Source organism: Sphaeramia orbicularis, chromosome 9 (assembly GCF_902148855.1).
Source record: "Sphaeramia orbicularis chromosome 9, fSphaOr1.1, whole genome shotgun sequence".
NCBI classification, from domain to species: domain Eukaryota; kingdom Metazoa; phylum Chordata; class Actinopteri; order Kurtiformes; family Apogonidae; genus Sphaeramia; species Sphaeramia orbicularis.
In genome coordinates, this window is record NC_043965.1 from 6,431,228 (window position 1) to 6,446,638 (window position 15,411).

Consider the following 15,411-nt stretch of genomic DNA (forward strand, 5'->3'; position numbering starts at 1 on the left):
AGGATGAATCTATAATTTCTCTCCCTCCCTCCTTCCCTTTCTTCCTTCCATCCATCCATCTGATTTTCACTGAGGATATTATTTTAAAAATGGTGATAAATCACTTGAGAAAGGTTAAATAGACAGAAGAATTTAATTGGGGACTGCCACAAAAGTAGCACTGGGTCTTTATGGGTTAACGTGGAACACCTCAGTACTACTGGGACATGAAGGGGGAGGGGCTTACAGCGATGCACTTCTCGAAGGCGGTGATCTTATCGTGGGCCACTTCCTCCCTGATGGCCACGTACATGTAGGGAACGTAGCTCAGGAAGTAGATGATTCCTCCGCACGCCGACGCCAGTTTGGCTTTGGAGTAGATCACGGACACCAGGAAACTGAAGACAAAACAGAACAACATGGACGCCTTCATCCTTTAACCCTTTATGGACTACCATTATAATAGGCCGCCTAGATTTGTTTATGTTTTTTTTGCAATGAAGGTGTCATAAAATATCTTTTTACTCAGCTCTTCTCTCTTTTACACCTTTTTTCTAGAAAATCTTTACTGTCAATATCTGGCCATTAATTATCATTTTTATAAATAAATGCTTAAAACAATGTGTTATGGTAAAAAAAAATCTAAAAACAGACTTAATTTTTCTATCATACATTATAAAAAAACAAATCAATTGTCTTTATTGCCATTGGTTCTTGTTGTTCAACCTAAATAAAATCTGAGTTAAAGTTGGATTTTGTTGAATGAAGGAATGAATAAATAAATACATTTCTTATAATTAATGAGCTTCCAGGAAAAAACATGCTTGAAGGAACAGCGCAAACCTCTTATAATGGGTGTAAGTATTTAATGGATGTTGTTTTATAAATTATTAAACCAGACATAATAATAAGCACTCCATCACTATATCTACCCAGCTTCACAAAGATCCACCCATTGCATTGCTTCGGTGGATCTACATGGGTCTATGTGGGTTTATGTGGTTCTACGTGGACCTGGACTCACCAGAACATGATGGTGGCCACGGCGTAGATGGTGAGGAAGAGCCAGATGATGAAGGGGTCGCTGTGGAGCAACACCCGGCCGTACTTCAGGATGGCTGTGAGGGCGGTGACGGAGATGGACAGCTGCACAAAACCAGTGATGAACCAGGCCACCCAGTGGACGGCGTTGTTCAGACCCATCATCTTCATCACCTGAGGAGGAGGAGGAGGATGGAGGTAAACGTCAATATACTGAATAAACAAATAAACCAAAAAAACTAAAAAAAAAAAAACCCAGACCATAACAGTTACAGCAGTTATTTTCAACCTTGGGGTCACCTGGAATTCAAATGGGGGGAAATTTCTAGAAATTCATAAAAAATTACAACTTACTAATAAAAATTTACATTATATAGCCTAAATGTTGCCTAAAATTAACATTTGTTTGCAACATATTATAGCAAACTATTACAAGATCAAAAACAAATTAATTTTATCAAATAATCCACCCATCAAATTTGAACTAAAATGCTAATCCAAGATTTTTAGTTAAATATAGAACAGATTAAAAAAAAAAAAGAAAGAAAGAAAAGTGGGCTAGAGAAGATAAAAACCCTTTTTCAGCATAACCTGTGTGACTTTACAGTTATTTTTTTTTTAATTTGACATGTTGTATTAATGCACTGAACGTAAAATCGTACAAAAAACATGAAATCCAAGTAGGAGAAAGTCAGATTCTTTACTGTTTTTCACCAAAAACAAGAAATTTCCCATAATTCTGTTCGAATCATCGGCAAGATGGAGGTAAACACAGCAAAAAACAGCAGCAGTGTGACGAAAGAAACAAACATTTTCTTCGTGAACAACTTTATCATTTGATCGACCATTTAATGCCGTTTTAATGCGTTATAGATCGCATTTCTGTGGATAGCTACAAAAAGATGACCAAAGCCCATGCAACAGAGACGGTTACAGCTGCTGACGGCATGGGGAATTCCTTCACAAAAACAAAGTTGTCTTGTCTGTTTATAGCGTCATCGATGACTGTTGATGATATAACAGGTCTGGAAGGGTTGTTGCATTTCATAGGGGAAGATTTCAACCCCTGTCCCTTACAGCTCCATTTACAGGGGTAGTGCCAAGTGCAAGGGCCAAGGCACAGGTGTCCAACATGCGGCCCGGGGGCCAAAACCAGCCCACCAAAGGTTCCAATCTGGCCTGCGGGATGAATTTGCGAAGTGCAGAAGATATCACTGGTCAACAACAAATTTATTGTTTAAGTTTTTTGAGCTGATTTAGGATCATTTTGGTGTGCTGAATCCAAAAATCACATTAATTTTGCTCAATCAGGTCAACTTTCTGAACTATGCTACATATTGGCTTTTTAACATTTTTGCTTACATTTATGGGCATTTTCACATCATATGATACAAAATTCTTTCATATTTCTTGCAATAAACGAGTTCTGAAGATTTTACTTTTGCCAATTTATGATACATGTTTTTTTTAATATTACACGTGAATGAAATGGCTTCGACTAGAAGATCTTGCAAAAATAAGCCTGACGTATTCTGCTACATCTGCGGTGAATACACCATTGTACCTAACAGGAATCAAGTCACAAGCTTCATAAAGTGTGCTTACCAATCTTATTTTGGCATTAATTATTATATTTTGTGAGAAGATCAAATTTTTCCAAATCAAATTAGCAAAAAACCCTGATCTGATTGAGAAAAACAGAATTCATTTTTGGATTTAGCGGTGCAAAATGGTCCTAATTCAGTTGAAAAAACCTAGACAACTTGCAAAAAACATTTTTTGTAACCCAGTGTATTAACAGTCAAGGGCATCAAACTTGAAAATAATAGCATAATAACCTAGAAATAATGACTACAAATTTTCTTCTTGGTTTAATGTGAAAAAAATAATATGACATCATGCCTATAAATAATGGCAACACCAATTTTATTCTCTTTGATTTACTGCAAAGAAGAGTAATTCTGATATCCTTTAATAATAAAGCATCAATAACCTGAACAAATATGAACTACCTGAAATGTCTAAAGAAAAATAAGTGTAATTTTAACAATATTCTGCCTGTTTTGTGTCTTATCTGATCTGTAATGTATATGTATTAATCATAAGTTGAGGCATAATATTGATAAAATTGTACTTGTTTTACCTCAGAAATTTCTTTTTTTTTTTTTTTCCAGTTATTCACATCTTTTTTGTTTTGGATAGAAATAGTTTCATCATCTAATGTTATTTTTTGCACTAAAAAATTTGGAGTTGTCATTATTTATAGACTATTCTGCTATTATTTTACTGGTCCAGCCCGCTGGAGATCAAACTGGGCTGAATATGGCCCATGAAAGAAAATGAGTTTGACATCCCTGTTGTAGAAGATGATGGTGTTTCCATGATAACTACTGAGCCTCTGAATGTCCAAATGGGTCATATCTGATGACCATGAAAAGATGACCACCAATTTTTTTTCTCTTTGATTTACCGCAAAGAACAGTAATTCTGATATCCTTTAATAATAAAGCGTTAATAACCTGAACAAATATGAACTACCTGAAATGTATAAAGAAAAGTGTAATTTTAACAATATTCTGCCTGTTTTGTGTCTTATCTGACCTGTAATGTACATGTATTAATCATAAGTTGAGGCATAATATTGATCAGACTTTTCTTCTTATTATTTCTTCTTATTTTTCTTCAGAAATGTCAGTTTTTTCAGGTTATTCACATCTTTTTTGTTTGGATAGTTTGTAAAATGGAAACGTTTTCATAATTTAATGTTATTTTTTGGATATAAAAAATTTGGGGTTGTCATTATTTATAGGCTATTATGCTGTTTTTTGACTGGAGCGGCCCACCTGAGATCAAATTGAGCTGAATGTGGCTCCTGAAGGAAAATGAGTTTGACACCCCTGGGCCAAGGGGTAGGGGTAAGGGGGAGGGGCCAAGGGGTGAACTGGGATTGGACCAGAGTGTATTAAAAATTGTCCATTCTTTCAGTCTCACCTCCTTGAGCCGATGCTCCTTCTCAGCTACAATGTGCTGAATCATCATAGCCACTGAATAAACCCAGGAGATCACCATACACAGCGGCATCATGTGCTCAATCACAAACAGGAAACTGGAAAAAACAACCACACACACACACATATTACATTTCAGCCCAGGAACAGGAAGCACATTAATCAAATAGAAGTCGTATCTCACACATTACAGGTCATAAAGATGTTAAAGCAGAATGATTGACTGCAACTTTCTGTGATGAATCTGTTGTTTCTTACTCGTCTCTGGTGTAACAGGGGTAGGGGAACATCTGAACGTAGTTTCCAGGCTCCACCACATCATGACCCACAAATGTGTTGATGATGGCTCTCTCGATCATGTCTGCGGAGTGAAGAAATAAAGACAAAATGTTAAAAAATCTTGAATTAAGCCAAAAAGAAATCTCAAATTTAGCAGAAAAATCTTGAATTAAGCCAAAAAGAAATCTCAAATTTAGCAGAAAAATCTTGAATTAAGCCAAAAAAAAATCTTCAATTAAGTACAAAAAAATCTTGAATTAAGCCAAAAAAACTTCAATTAAGTAAAAAAAATCTTGACTTAAGCCAAAAAAAAATTTAAAAAATATTCAATTAAGTAAAATAATCTTCAATTAAGACAAAAAAAATCTCAAATTTAGCAAAAAATCTTGAATTAAGCCAAAAAAAATCTTGAATTAAGACAAAAAAAATCTTCAATTAAGTTAAAAAAAATCTTGAATTAAGCCAAAAAAAAAAAAAAAATCTCAAATTTAGCAAAAAACATCTTGAATTAAGCAAAAAAAAAAAAAATCTTCCATTAAGTAAAAAAAAATCTTGAATTAAGCCAAAAAAAATCTCAAATTTTGCAAAAAATCTTGAATTAAGCCAAAAAAATCCTCAATTAAGTAAAAAAAAATCTTGAATTAAGAAAAAAAAATCTTCAATTAAGTAAAAAAAATCTTCAATTAAGCCAAAAAAATCTTCAATTAAGTAAAAAAAATCTTGAATTAAGCCAAAAAAAAAAAAAAATCTAGAATCAACAACTTAATTTTTTTTTCTTTGTTTCAGTGCAAAAAATAACTTTAAATTATGAAAATATTTACATTTACAAACGATCCTGTAACAATAAAATGTGAATAACCTGAAATGTCTAAAGAAAATTAAGCACAATTTGAACTCTTTTTCTTCCTGTTCCTCAGTGTTTAGTGTCTAGTGATCTAATCCATAATGCACATGGACAAATGAGAAGTTGAGGAATAATATTGTTAAAATTGCACTAAATTTTCTTACTTTTTTTAATTTAAATTTCATTTTTTTCTTTTCTTTTTTTTTTGGGGTAGTTTATAAAAGTAAGTATTTTCATAATTTAATGGTTGTTTTTTTTTTTTACACTAAAACAGAGACAAAAATTTGGAGTTGTCATTATTTATAGGTTATTATGTTACTATTTTTCTGGTTTCAGATCAAATTTAGCTGAATATGGCCCCTGAAGTAAAATGAGTTTGACACCCCTGCTGTAGATAATACACTGGATGAGAACCTCATAAACCCCTGTTTTAAAAATCTGAGCGAACCCTTTCCAGGACAGTGTCAGAGCTTCAACTCCACCGTGTGCTGCCTCAGCTGCATCCTCACATTCGTCCTGTCACTTCAGATGCATCGTTATGGATCAACTTTGTGCGTCAGATAAGCAGCTTCCCTGCTCTCCGCCGCCTAAATAAAAGATGAGTCGTGGCGAGAAAGTGCTTCCGCTGCAGCTTGCACCGGCGTCTTCACAGGTGCGATGTGCACAGCGGTAAGCACTTTACCAGAATAAATCCTTTTCGGAGTAAAACAAACTAAACAATGCATTTGACACCGCAGCCTGGCTCTGCTGTGGGCTGGTGTGAGGCTGTTGATTTATAACACAGGCTGTTTCCATCTGCAGATCGCATTAAAACACTGAGTCCACTTTAAGAACACTGCACGAGCACATGACGCAAATATCGTCTGTTCTGGGAATGATGCATCCGCAGTTACAGGTAGGATATTTATTATTATATTTAGTGTCATTATCATTATCATTATTATTATTATTATTTTTATTTTTATTTTTATTTTTATTTTTATTTATTTATTTTATTTTATTTTATTTTATTTTTTTATTACTCTAGTGAGGATAAAGTGGGTTCAGAAGATGACTGAATGAATGAATGAATTATTATTATTACTAATATATTGTTATGACTACTATTACGATTATCACTTTATTATAACTTTTATCCTGTGATTATTAAACTATAAACACACACACATTTTTTTCTTATAATATTACTTATATGTGTACATTTGTGTTGTACTGCTACTGGAACCTCAGTTTCCTGAGGGCTTTGTCCAAGGGATCAATAAAGTTCTATCTAAGATAAGATAAGATAAGATAAGACTATTTATCCCACTATGGGGAAATTTCACAGTTAACAGCAGCAACAAACAGCAAATAATCACAGAAAGAAAGGCAGAAAAACCACACGAGTGAAAATGAAAAAATATAAAGAGAAAAATAAGACATTTGGTATTTATTCCAAATTTAAAGAATGTGAATTAAAAATTAAATATTAAATATTATTTAATTCATTTATTTAGGTTCATTTATTTATTTTATGTACTAATTCTATTTATCTAAAAAAATCTTAAATTTTATGATAATTACTTTTAAGTATGTATTTTCTGTATGTGTGGATTTGTATTTTTATTTTTCTGCCAGGATAGGGGTAATGTTATTTCTTTGTTCATCTGCAAAGGAAAAATAAAGGGGGGGAAAAAAAAAAAAAAATTCAATATTATTTACATATTTGCATTGTCATCTAATTTAACCCTCCGGTATCCAGGTGTGCTTTTTAGGCACACTTTGCACTTCTTGTTAAAAAACTTCATATTATTTTTCACAATTTAAATAAGGTTAGAATTCAAAAGTTGTTCATTTGCTCATGATCTTTAAAATTCTGGCCACCAACTAAAATTTGCACATTGTAAACAAAAGAAAATTACAAGACTATCATCTGTCTCCCAAAATGTGCCTAAAACGCACTATTTCTTCCATTAGAACCACTGTTTTTGATCCAAAAGCCATTAAGGCATAAATCCTGCTTTTACTGATATCTGGGCTTCATTTGAGAGGTGAGGGTCTAAATTAATTTATTAACGTTCTTAATGTTGCAGTTAATCATTGGCATATGCCAGGCTGCAAAAATCAAATAATATGTAATCCAATTTTTTTGTAGTATTTTGAAAAAAACAAAACAAAACATGTTTTGTGTTTTTTGCATCAAAAAATGTAGTGACATCACGATGAAAACAGATCGTTTAAAGGGTTAAAAAAATCTAAAATGAATGATTATTTGATGTGTATGATTAGGGTTGACCTTGATTTACAAAAATAAAAGCAAAATAAAGCAGAAAAATAAATCAATATATAATATTTAATAGTTTGATTTATAGGTGTGCCTTTTTGGCACACTTGGTGACAGATGCTAGTATTTTTGAACATTTGACCTAGCGCCAAAAATAATAATGCAAATTAACCGATGTTGGAGTTAATCACTGACATATGCCAGGATGAAAAAATCAAATAATATGTGATCCACTTTTTATGTAGTATATTGAAAAAAATTATTTTTTGTGTTTTTTGCATCCAAAAAAATGGTTTGTTTACATTACAAACACAGCATTTAAAGGGTTAAAAAATGTGACAATTATTGAGTATTTGGTATTTTTATTTATGGCTCAAGTTGATGAAATAGAAAAAAGTGTAAAAGAATTAAAAACAAACTGTATGAAAATTTTTTTGACATTATTCCACAAGTGTGCCAAAAAGGCCCACTTGGTGCTTAGTAAGGGCCTTGGTGGACAGGATACCAGACGGTTAATGTAATCTAATTTACTCTATAGGATGTGAATTGGTCAAACTAAAGAGGCGAATTAATTACCTTTGAAATCTAATGTTTTGAAACAGAATAATTATAATGAACCTCAAACCAGTTTAAATTATTATTATATTAATAAATGTAATGCTTCAGTTACTCCGGGTGCATAAGTGCACATGATTCAGATAAACTGTACCTAACAGATACTGAAAGATGATGAAGTGAATGTTTCTTGCCACTGGACAAAAGAATCCACTGATTTAAACGGTTTAATACCTGTTGATCAACTAATTTTATCAATACATGTCAATGTGTTATAGGTGTGTAATAGGTGGGTCTGTGTGTCACTCTGTGGGTGTGTCCTTTTTTTCTGTGTATGAGTGGCTAATGTGTTACAGGTGCGACGCCAGATCCCGCACCCGGATTGGACCAAGTGCCGGAGGTGGACCAATAAAGAGCGCGGAGTTGGGCCGGACCAGGGTCGCCGTTTCCTCCACTCCCAACCCCGCCTTCATTGTGTTAGTGGGTGGTATCAGCAGTAGGGGTGGGCTGCCTTTGTCTTTGGTCTGTTTTCTCCTGTTTTGGTAAGGAAGGTTAGCCTCTGTGTTTTGGTTTCTTTTCTTTGCAGGTGAACTTCATTTTTTTATGTTAGAAAGTTTTGTTTGTTATTTTGGCCAGAGCTCACCCTGAAGTTTCAGTTGCCTTTTTGTTCAGTTTTCACTTTGTAAATAAATCACTTTTTCGTTAACATGCACAACCCACGTACAGGGTTTTTCTCTGTGGCTTGGGAGTGAGGAAAGGTGTCCACTCTATTGCATGTTATGTCCTAGGGTCCCTTAGCTGGGGCGTAACGCAATGACTGATGTAAAATACAGTTCTTCATCTTTTCATGGTCATCAGATTTGACCCATTTGGACGTTCAGAGGCTCCATAAATAAAGAGCAAACAGGAGGAGATTTCCGTCTTCAGTCGTGGATTGATGTTTTGTGATTATTGGAAAGGTCATTTAAGCCTCCTTCTCCCTCCTGCTCTGTGGGTCGTATTATATTATAATGTATTGCTTGTTTACCTTGGATCCACACAAATCCATACAGGAAGTAGAACTTCCCACCGGTGTTGGGCCCGGGGCGCCAGTAGGCTCGTCTGATTTCATTGGTTTTTTCGGTGAAACTGGAGTTTTGTCTGATTTTGTACAGGACATGTGGAGGCAGCGAGCCGTTCTTCTTAGTCTGGAAGATGACACCTAAGAGGAAAAAAAACAAATGTTAGATGAGCCGTGTCCTGGTGGCTTCAAAAGACAAGTTTTAGATGATACATTATGTAAACGCTCAAACTGAGACTCTGAGGAGGAAGTGTCTATCCTCTCATCTAACAGGCGTACAATATGTCGGCATTTTCCTGACATTTGATTAGACGATCAAAGACTGACTATTCAGAACAATCTGCATAGAAGACCTGTATAAGATTAAAAAAAGGTTGAGATTTAACCCATAATGACCCAGTGTGACGTTTGTGGCAGTTCCCAAAGGAATTTTTCTCTCTATTTAACCTTTCCTACATGATTTATCACCATTTATTATAATATTATCCTCTGAATTTTGCATTTTTTTCCAGCGAAAATCATCTATTTTCCTATGTTTGATTGACTGATCGTGTATATGTTCTTTTTTTGTTGTTTGTTTTCTGTTTATCCTCTTTTTCTTTTCTTCTGTCTATTTGTGTTTCTCAATGTTCCAAACTTAAAAATTAATAAAGATGTCTGGAAAAAAAAAAAACAAAGAAAAACCTGATGTATACAATTAGATACATGCAATACACAGAAAATCCACCAGGGGGAGGGATTCATTCACCAGAGGCCTTTCCAGTGACACTACAAGACTGTCATTAATGAGGAAGGAGGAAGAACTTTGGCAGTTTTGAAAAGGAATTAGCAATTTGTTAGACGTGTTTATGTTATATTATGTTTTTGTTTGTTCAAAAATAATATGTGAGCACTGAGACCAGATGTTTCAAATATGATACAAAAATAAAACTCACGTGTGGAAATTGATATTTAAAAACAAAAGTTTTTTGGGTTGTTCAGAAGGACCAATAAAGGCTCCAGTTTCAAAGAACTAGAATTTTCTGTCCATAATTTAATGGTTCAGACTTTACAGGGTTAAAAACATTTAACTCCAGAAAATAATCACAATATTGATGAATATGTTTTCCGAACAAACCTTTAGTCAGAGTAGGGGTTATTTTTGTGAAGATATCATTATAACCACATAATTCTAACACAATAATATTTTTACACACTTATTTATGTATATTTCTTCAATTATCATATTGATAATATATTGTCTAGTACACAAGTGTCAAATATGCGGCCCGGGGACCAAAACCAGCCCGCCAAAGGTTCCAATCCAGCCCACGGGATGAATTTAAGACAAAAAAGTCTTTTTGATTTAAGCCAAAAAAATCTTCAATTAAGTAAAAAAAAAAAAAATCTTGAATTAAGCCAAAACAAATCTTAAATTGAGCAAAAAATCTTGAATTACGCAAAAAATTTAGAATTAACAACTTCAAATTTTTTTCTTTGTTTTAGTGCAAAAACTAACATTAAATTATGAAACTATTTACATTTACAAACTATCTTGTAACAATACAATGTGAATAACCGGAACAAATATGAACAACATGAAATGTCAAAAAAAACGTAATAAATCTTCAATAAAGTGAAAAAAAATCTTGAATTAAGGCAAAAAAAATCTTCTATTAAGTAAAAAAAAATCTTGAATTAAGCACAAAAAAAAATCTTCTATTAAGTAAAAAAAAATCTTAAATTAAGCAAAAAAAAACCTTCAATTAAGTAAAAAAAAATCTTGAATTAAACAAAAAAAATCTTCAATTAATTAAAAGAAAATTAAGTGCAATTTTAACAATATTCTGCCTGTTACTAAATGTTTTTTGTATTTGTAGATCGGATCAGTAATGCATGTGTATGAATGATAAGTTGAAGCACGATATTGATAAAATTGCACTTATATTTCTTAACAAATTTCATGTTTATCAGGTTATCCACATCCTTTTTGTTTGGATAGTTTGTAAATGTAAATATTGGCATAACTGAATGTCATTTTTTGCACTAAAACAATTTGGAGTTGTTATTATTCATTGGCTGTCTTGTTATTATTGTACTGGTCCGGCCCACTGCAGATTAAATCGGGCTGAATGTTGCCCTGGAAGAAAATGAGTTTGACACCCCTGGTCAGGTCCATATTGTACTTGTAATCTTTTTTTTTTTTTTTTTTTAAATATAAATTGAATGGAGCAACTGTAGCACACAATAATTTCCCCCTGGGATTAATAAAGTACTTTATTACAGTGTTTAACTTCCTGTATATGGACACAATCATCCCAGTGTGACCATCTGACACCCCCCACCCACACCCCCCACCCCCACAGGTACAAAAAGACGACTCACTGGCGAACACAGACACATTGTCCTGGTAGGCCTGGTTCAGGGTGTAGTTGACAATACTGTCCTCGTCAGGAAAACCCTTGAAAATGTCAACGCTGACCTGGAAGCGAAAGGACAAAGACAGACACAAAGTTCTACAACAGAAATGAAAGGACTGGGAAGTGTCGTATTGGATTTCTGCAGAGTCTGCTGGTTTGTCTGAGTCAATAGGATCCTGTTTCTTTGCCTTTTCCTGTTTCGAAACTGTCTGAATGACAGAATAGATAATACTGTAAATGTCTCTGACAGTTTTATTAAAACACAAACTGTAAAATTCATTTTCAGTCTGTCTCTGAGTCCTCATACTAAACATTTAGGACGTCTTGTTTTGAACGTTGTCACTTTCTGTGACTTGTTTTTTCCCTATACCTACTCTTGCAGGCTGAGGTCGTTGGATCAGAACCTACTTATGGTCTCTTGTACTCGTTTCAGAACCTGAGGACACCGCATTACCTCACATTACCTCCGCCAGGAGGTATTGTGATCGCTTTGCTTTGTGTGTTTGCGTGTTTGTTTGTTTGTTTGTTTGTTTGTTTGTTTGTTAGCAAGATAACTCAAAAAGTTATGGACTGATTTTCATGAAATTTTCAGGAAATGTTGATGCTGGCACAAGGAAGAAATTATTACATTTTGGTGGTGATTGGGGTGGGGGGGCAGATCTGTCTTGGCAGAGGTCTGCGCTCTCTGAGTGCTTTTCTTGTTTATTTATAGTTTTTGGTTCGGTTTGTATGTTTGTGTGTTTGTTTCTTTGTTTGGTTGTTAGTTTGTTTGTTAACACTCTAGCAACAAAACTATTGGTTGAATTTCATACCAAATTTGGTTTATAGATTGCCAGTGACCCAGAATAGATCTGAGTATATTTTGGGAAAAGTAGGTCAAAGTTTCAATTTTTTAGGAATTTTTAAAACCTTTTTCTTCTCCCATTTACTTACAATAGGCAAAATTTCAAATGTCTGTAGCAGCAAAACGATTGGTTGAATTCAAACCAAATTTGGTTTATAGATTGCCAGTGACTCAGGATAGATGTCATTACATTTTGGGAAACATACGTCAAAGTTTCAATTTTTTTAGGAATTTTTTAACTTTTTTTCTCCCATTTACTTATAATGGGCGGAATTTCAAATGTCTACAAAAACATTAATTTTGTTTCAATTTACTTCAAACTCGGCACATATATAGAGTCAACTGATATGCTGACATCAGCACATGCATAGACATGATGACATCAGCTGGATCGATGCCAAAATAAGCTACAATATGTGTGAGGGGCGGGGTTTGTTGTGACTGGAACCACTTGTATTTTTATGGACTGGCTGTCTTTCTTCAGACTCCGAACCTTGGACATGAAGCGCGTCCATCCACAGGCGGCGTTGTCGATGGTGTCCAGCTGCTCCAGGAGGGTGGAGGTGTTTGGGAGGCTGTAGTTTCCCTCCATCAGACCCTGCATCAGCTCGCTGTCTGTGTCGTTCAACAGCTCCGGGTGCTGCCGAAGCTCAGAGGAAAGCTGAGGACGAGACAACAGTGAGTAGAAGTGGTGCACACCGGACACGCTGACACACCGTCCGCCATCACCTCAGACCGACTGACCTGCTGCAGCCACAGCAGCTGGCTGTGCAGACGACCCTCCTCCACAAACGTCCTCAGCTGAGCCGAGATGTTCAACCAAACCCGGGTGTAGTGGGTCACGTTCCCAACAAAGGCAAACGTCTCATTTGCCTGCGGAGAGGAACACACTGAGGTCAGCTGGATTTCCATATGCTTTCAGCTGGTTTCTAATTCCATCTGTCAGTCCTTCAACTACCTGCAGATATCTACAAAGCAGCTGCTGGTCATAAATAGAACAACAAACAAATTAAAGGCAAACTTTAGACGAAAATGCAAAATACACACATTTGCATAAACTGGTTTGGAGGGAATAATGTCGGCTGTGTTGTGTTGAAAATAGGTGGCGCTGTACATTATTACTGGCTCTGATAAAGAGAAGAAGCAGAGCATTTTGTTGTTTTCATCTAAAATGTCAGTGGTTGAGACAGATGTTAGCAAACCTTCCTCTCGAAAGAAGAACATATATGCTGAAATTCAAAAAAGAACAAAAAATATAAGTTTGAAAATATATGGAACCCTCAATTTTATTGTTTTTACATATATTTTATTCATTGAATTATTAGCTTTTTACATATTATTTATTTTTCTACTTTATTTATTCATTTTTTTTTCCATTTTTAACTTTTTTTTTTTCATTTTATTTATTTATTTATTTATTCAATTATATTTCCATTCTGCTCATTTTGTCAAGGCAATTCCTTATTATAAAATTTTATATTTTCATTGTGCAGAATCTACTCATTGTAATAGATTACCTAATGTTTTTATATATTATTGGAGAGACTGATGTTATTCATCTTTTTTTTGTCTTGTTTGTAAAATTATTTGTAATAATATAGTGGTAAATGATGAATTTGTGAAATGCAAAAATTAAATTTAAGATATTACCAATCAGTGGTGTCAAAATCATTTTAATTCAGGTTCCACATACAGACACATGTAGTCCAATTAGATTTCAAATGGGTCAAAATCAGTAAAATATTATCATAATAGCCTATAAATAATGACAACCCCAAATGTTCTCTTTATTTTTTTGGTGTAAAAAAAGGAAAATTACATGAAAATGTTTACATTACCAAACTATATTTTTTATAAAAAAATGTGAATAACCTGAACAAATATGAACAAACGGAAATGTCTTAAGAAAAGGAAATGCATTTTTAACAATATTCTGCCTTTTGCTAAATCTTTTTTGCAATCGTAATGCACATGTGTAAATGATAAACTGATAAAACTGAGGCATAATATTGTTAAAATTACGCTTGTTCTTCTTAAGACAATTCAAGTTGTTCATGTTATTTAGAATTTTTAAGGAAACTTTGTAGATGTAATAACATAATTAACATACACAAATAACATAATTTTACTTTTTTCATTGTTATTATTTTACTGGTCTGGCCCACTGCAGATCAAATTGGCCTGAATGATGATATAGATGAATAATTTAGGTTCTTTATTGTTTTTGTCCACACACCCTGTTGGACCAGACATGTTTATTATTTATCTGTTTATCTGGAAGACACAGTCAAACAGCTGATCATGTGACTTTAATGTCCACTGCTTCAGAATTTATTTGTGAAAGGTGTTTCCATTTCCTTTATACGCATTTATTCCTCTGTGAAAAAAGGCAACAGTTTTACTGATAAACTGGCGACAAACACCGCACTCACTTTCTGAATGACTTTATCTGCATCCGAGTCGATGGGGGAGTAGAGGATCTTGGGATTTGCAGTCATCAGGTGAACCAGTAGGCCCAGATTCCTCTGTTCTTTGCTGGTGAATCCTAAAGAACTCATGTTGCCCTGTTTCAATGCTTCTGGCTCGATGATCCTGTAAAAGCAAAGGGTTAGAGGACATTCAGGTCAGTTTATGTGTTAAATCATATTCTAATGTTGGAGTTTTCATGACCACAGAGGATTAGAAATGAAACATGTACTTTTAGCTAGAACTCAAGGGGTTTAATTACAGTCGCGGAAAAAAATATTAGACCATATTAGACGTCTATCACATCACACCTCAATCACATTATAATATGTTAATATACATCATTTCATGTAGGGAGGAGACCTCGGGGAAGACCCAGGACACGCTGGAGAGACTATGTCTCTCGGCTGGCCTGGGAACGCCTCGGGGTCCCCCCGGAAGAGCTGGAGGAGGTGTCTGGGGAGAGGGAAGTCTGGGCATCCCTGGTTAGACTGTTACCCCCGCAACCCGGCCCCGGATAAAGCGGAGGATAATGGATAATGGATGGATGGACATCATTTCATTATTTAATTTTTTTGGACTAAGTGAAAGAGAAAAATTTGGAGTTATCATTATTAATACAGTCGTGGAAAAAATTATTAGACCACCTTTGCATTAGCCAAGCACTGTTTTT

The 15,411-nt window shown here is 34.4% G+C and overlaps 1 protein-coding gene across 1 annotated transcript in view; it reads right to left on the minus strand.

Moving 5' to 3' along the window:
* Nucleotides 1-15,411, minus strand: part of LOC115425570 (ATP-binding cassette sub-family A member 2-like) — a 70,145-nt gene that overhangs the window by 22,830 nt on the left and 31,904 nt on the right. The window contains 9 exon segments of the mRNA XM_030143198.1: nucleotides 227-377; nucleotides 1,004-1,194; nucleotides 4,012-4,126; nucleotides 4,287-4,389; nucleotides 8,997-9,170; nucleotides 11,394-11,490; nucleotides 12,766-12,933; nucleotides 13,017-13,145; nucleotides 14,705-14,864. Coding sequence (XP_029999058.1) covers nucleotides 227-377; nucleotides 1,004-1,194; nucleotides 4,012-4,126; nucleotides 4,287-4,389; nucleotides 8,997-9,170; nucleotides 11,394-11,490; nucleotides 12,766-12,933; nucleotides 13,017-13,145; nucleotides 14,705-14,864 — 1,288 coding nt within the window.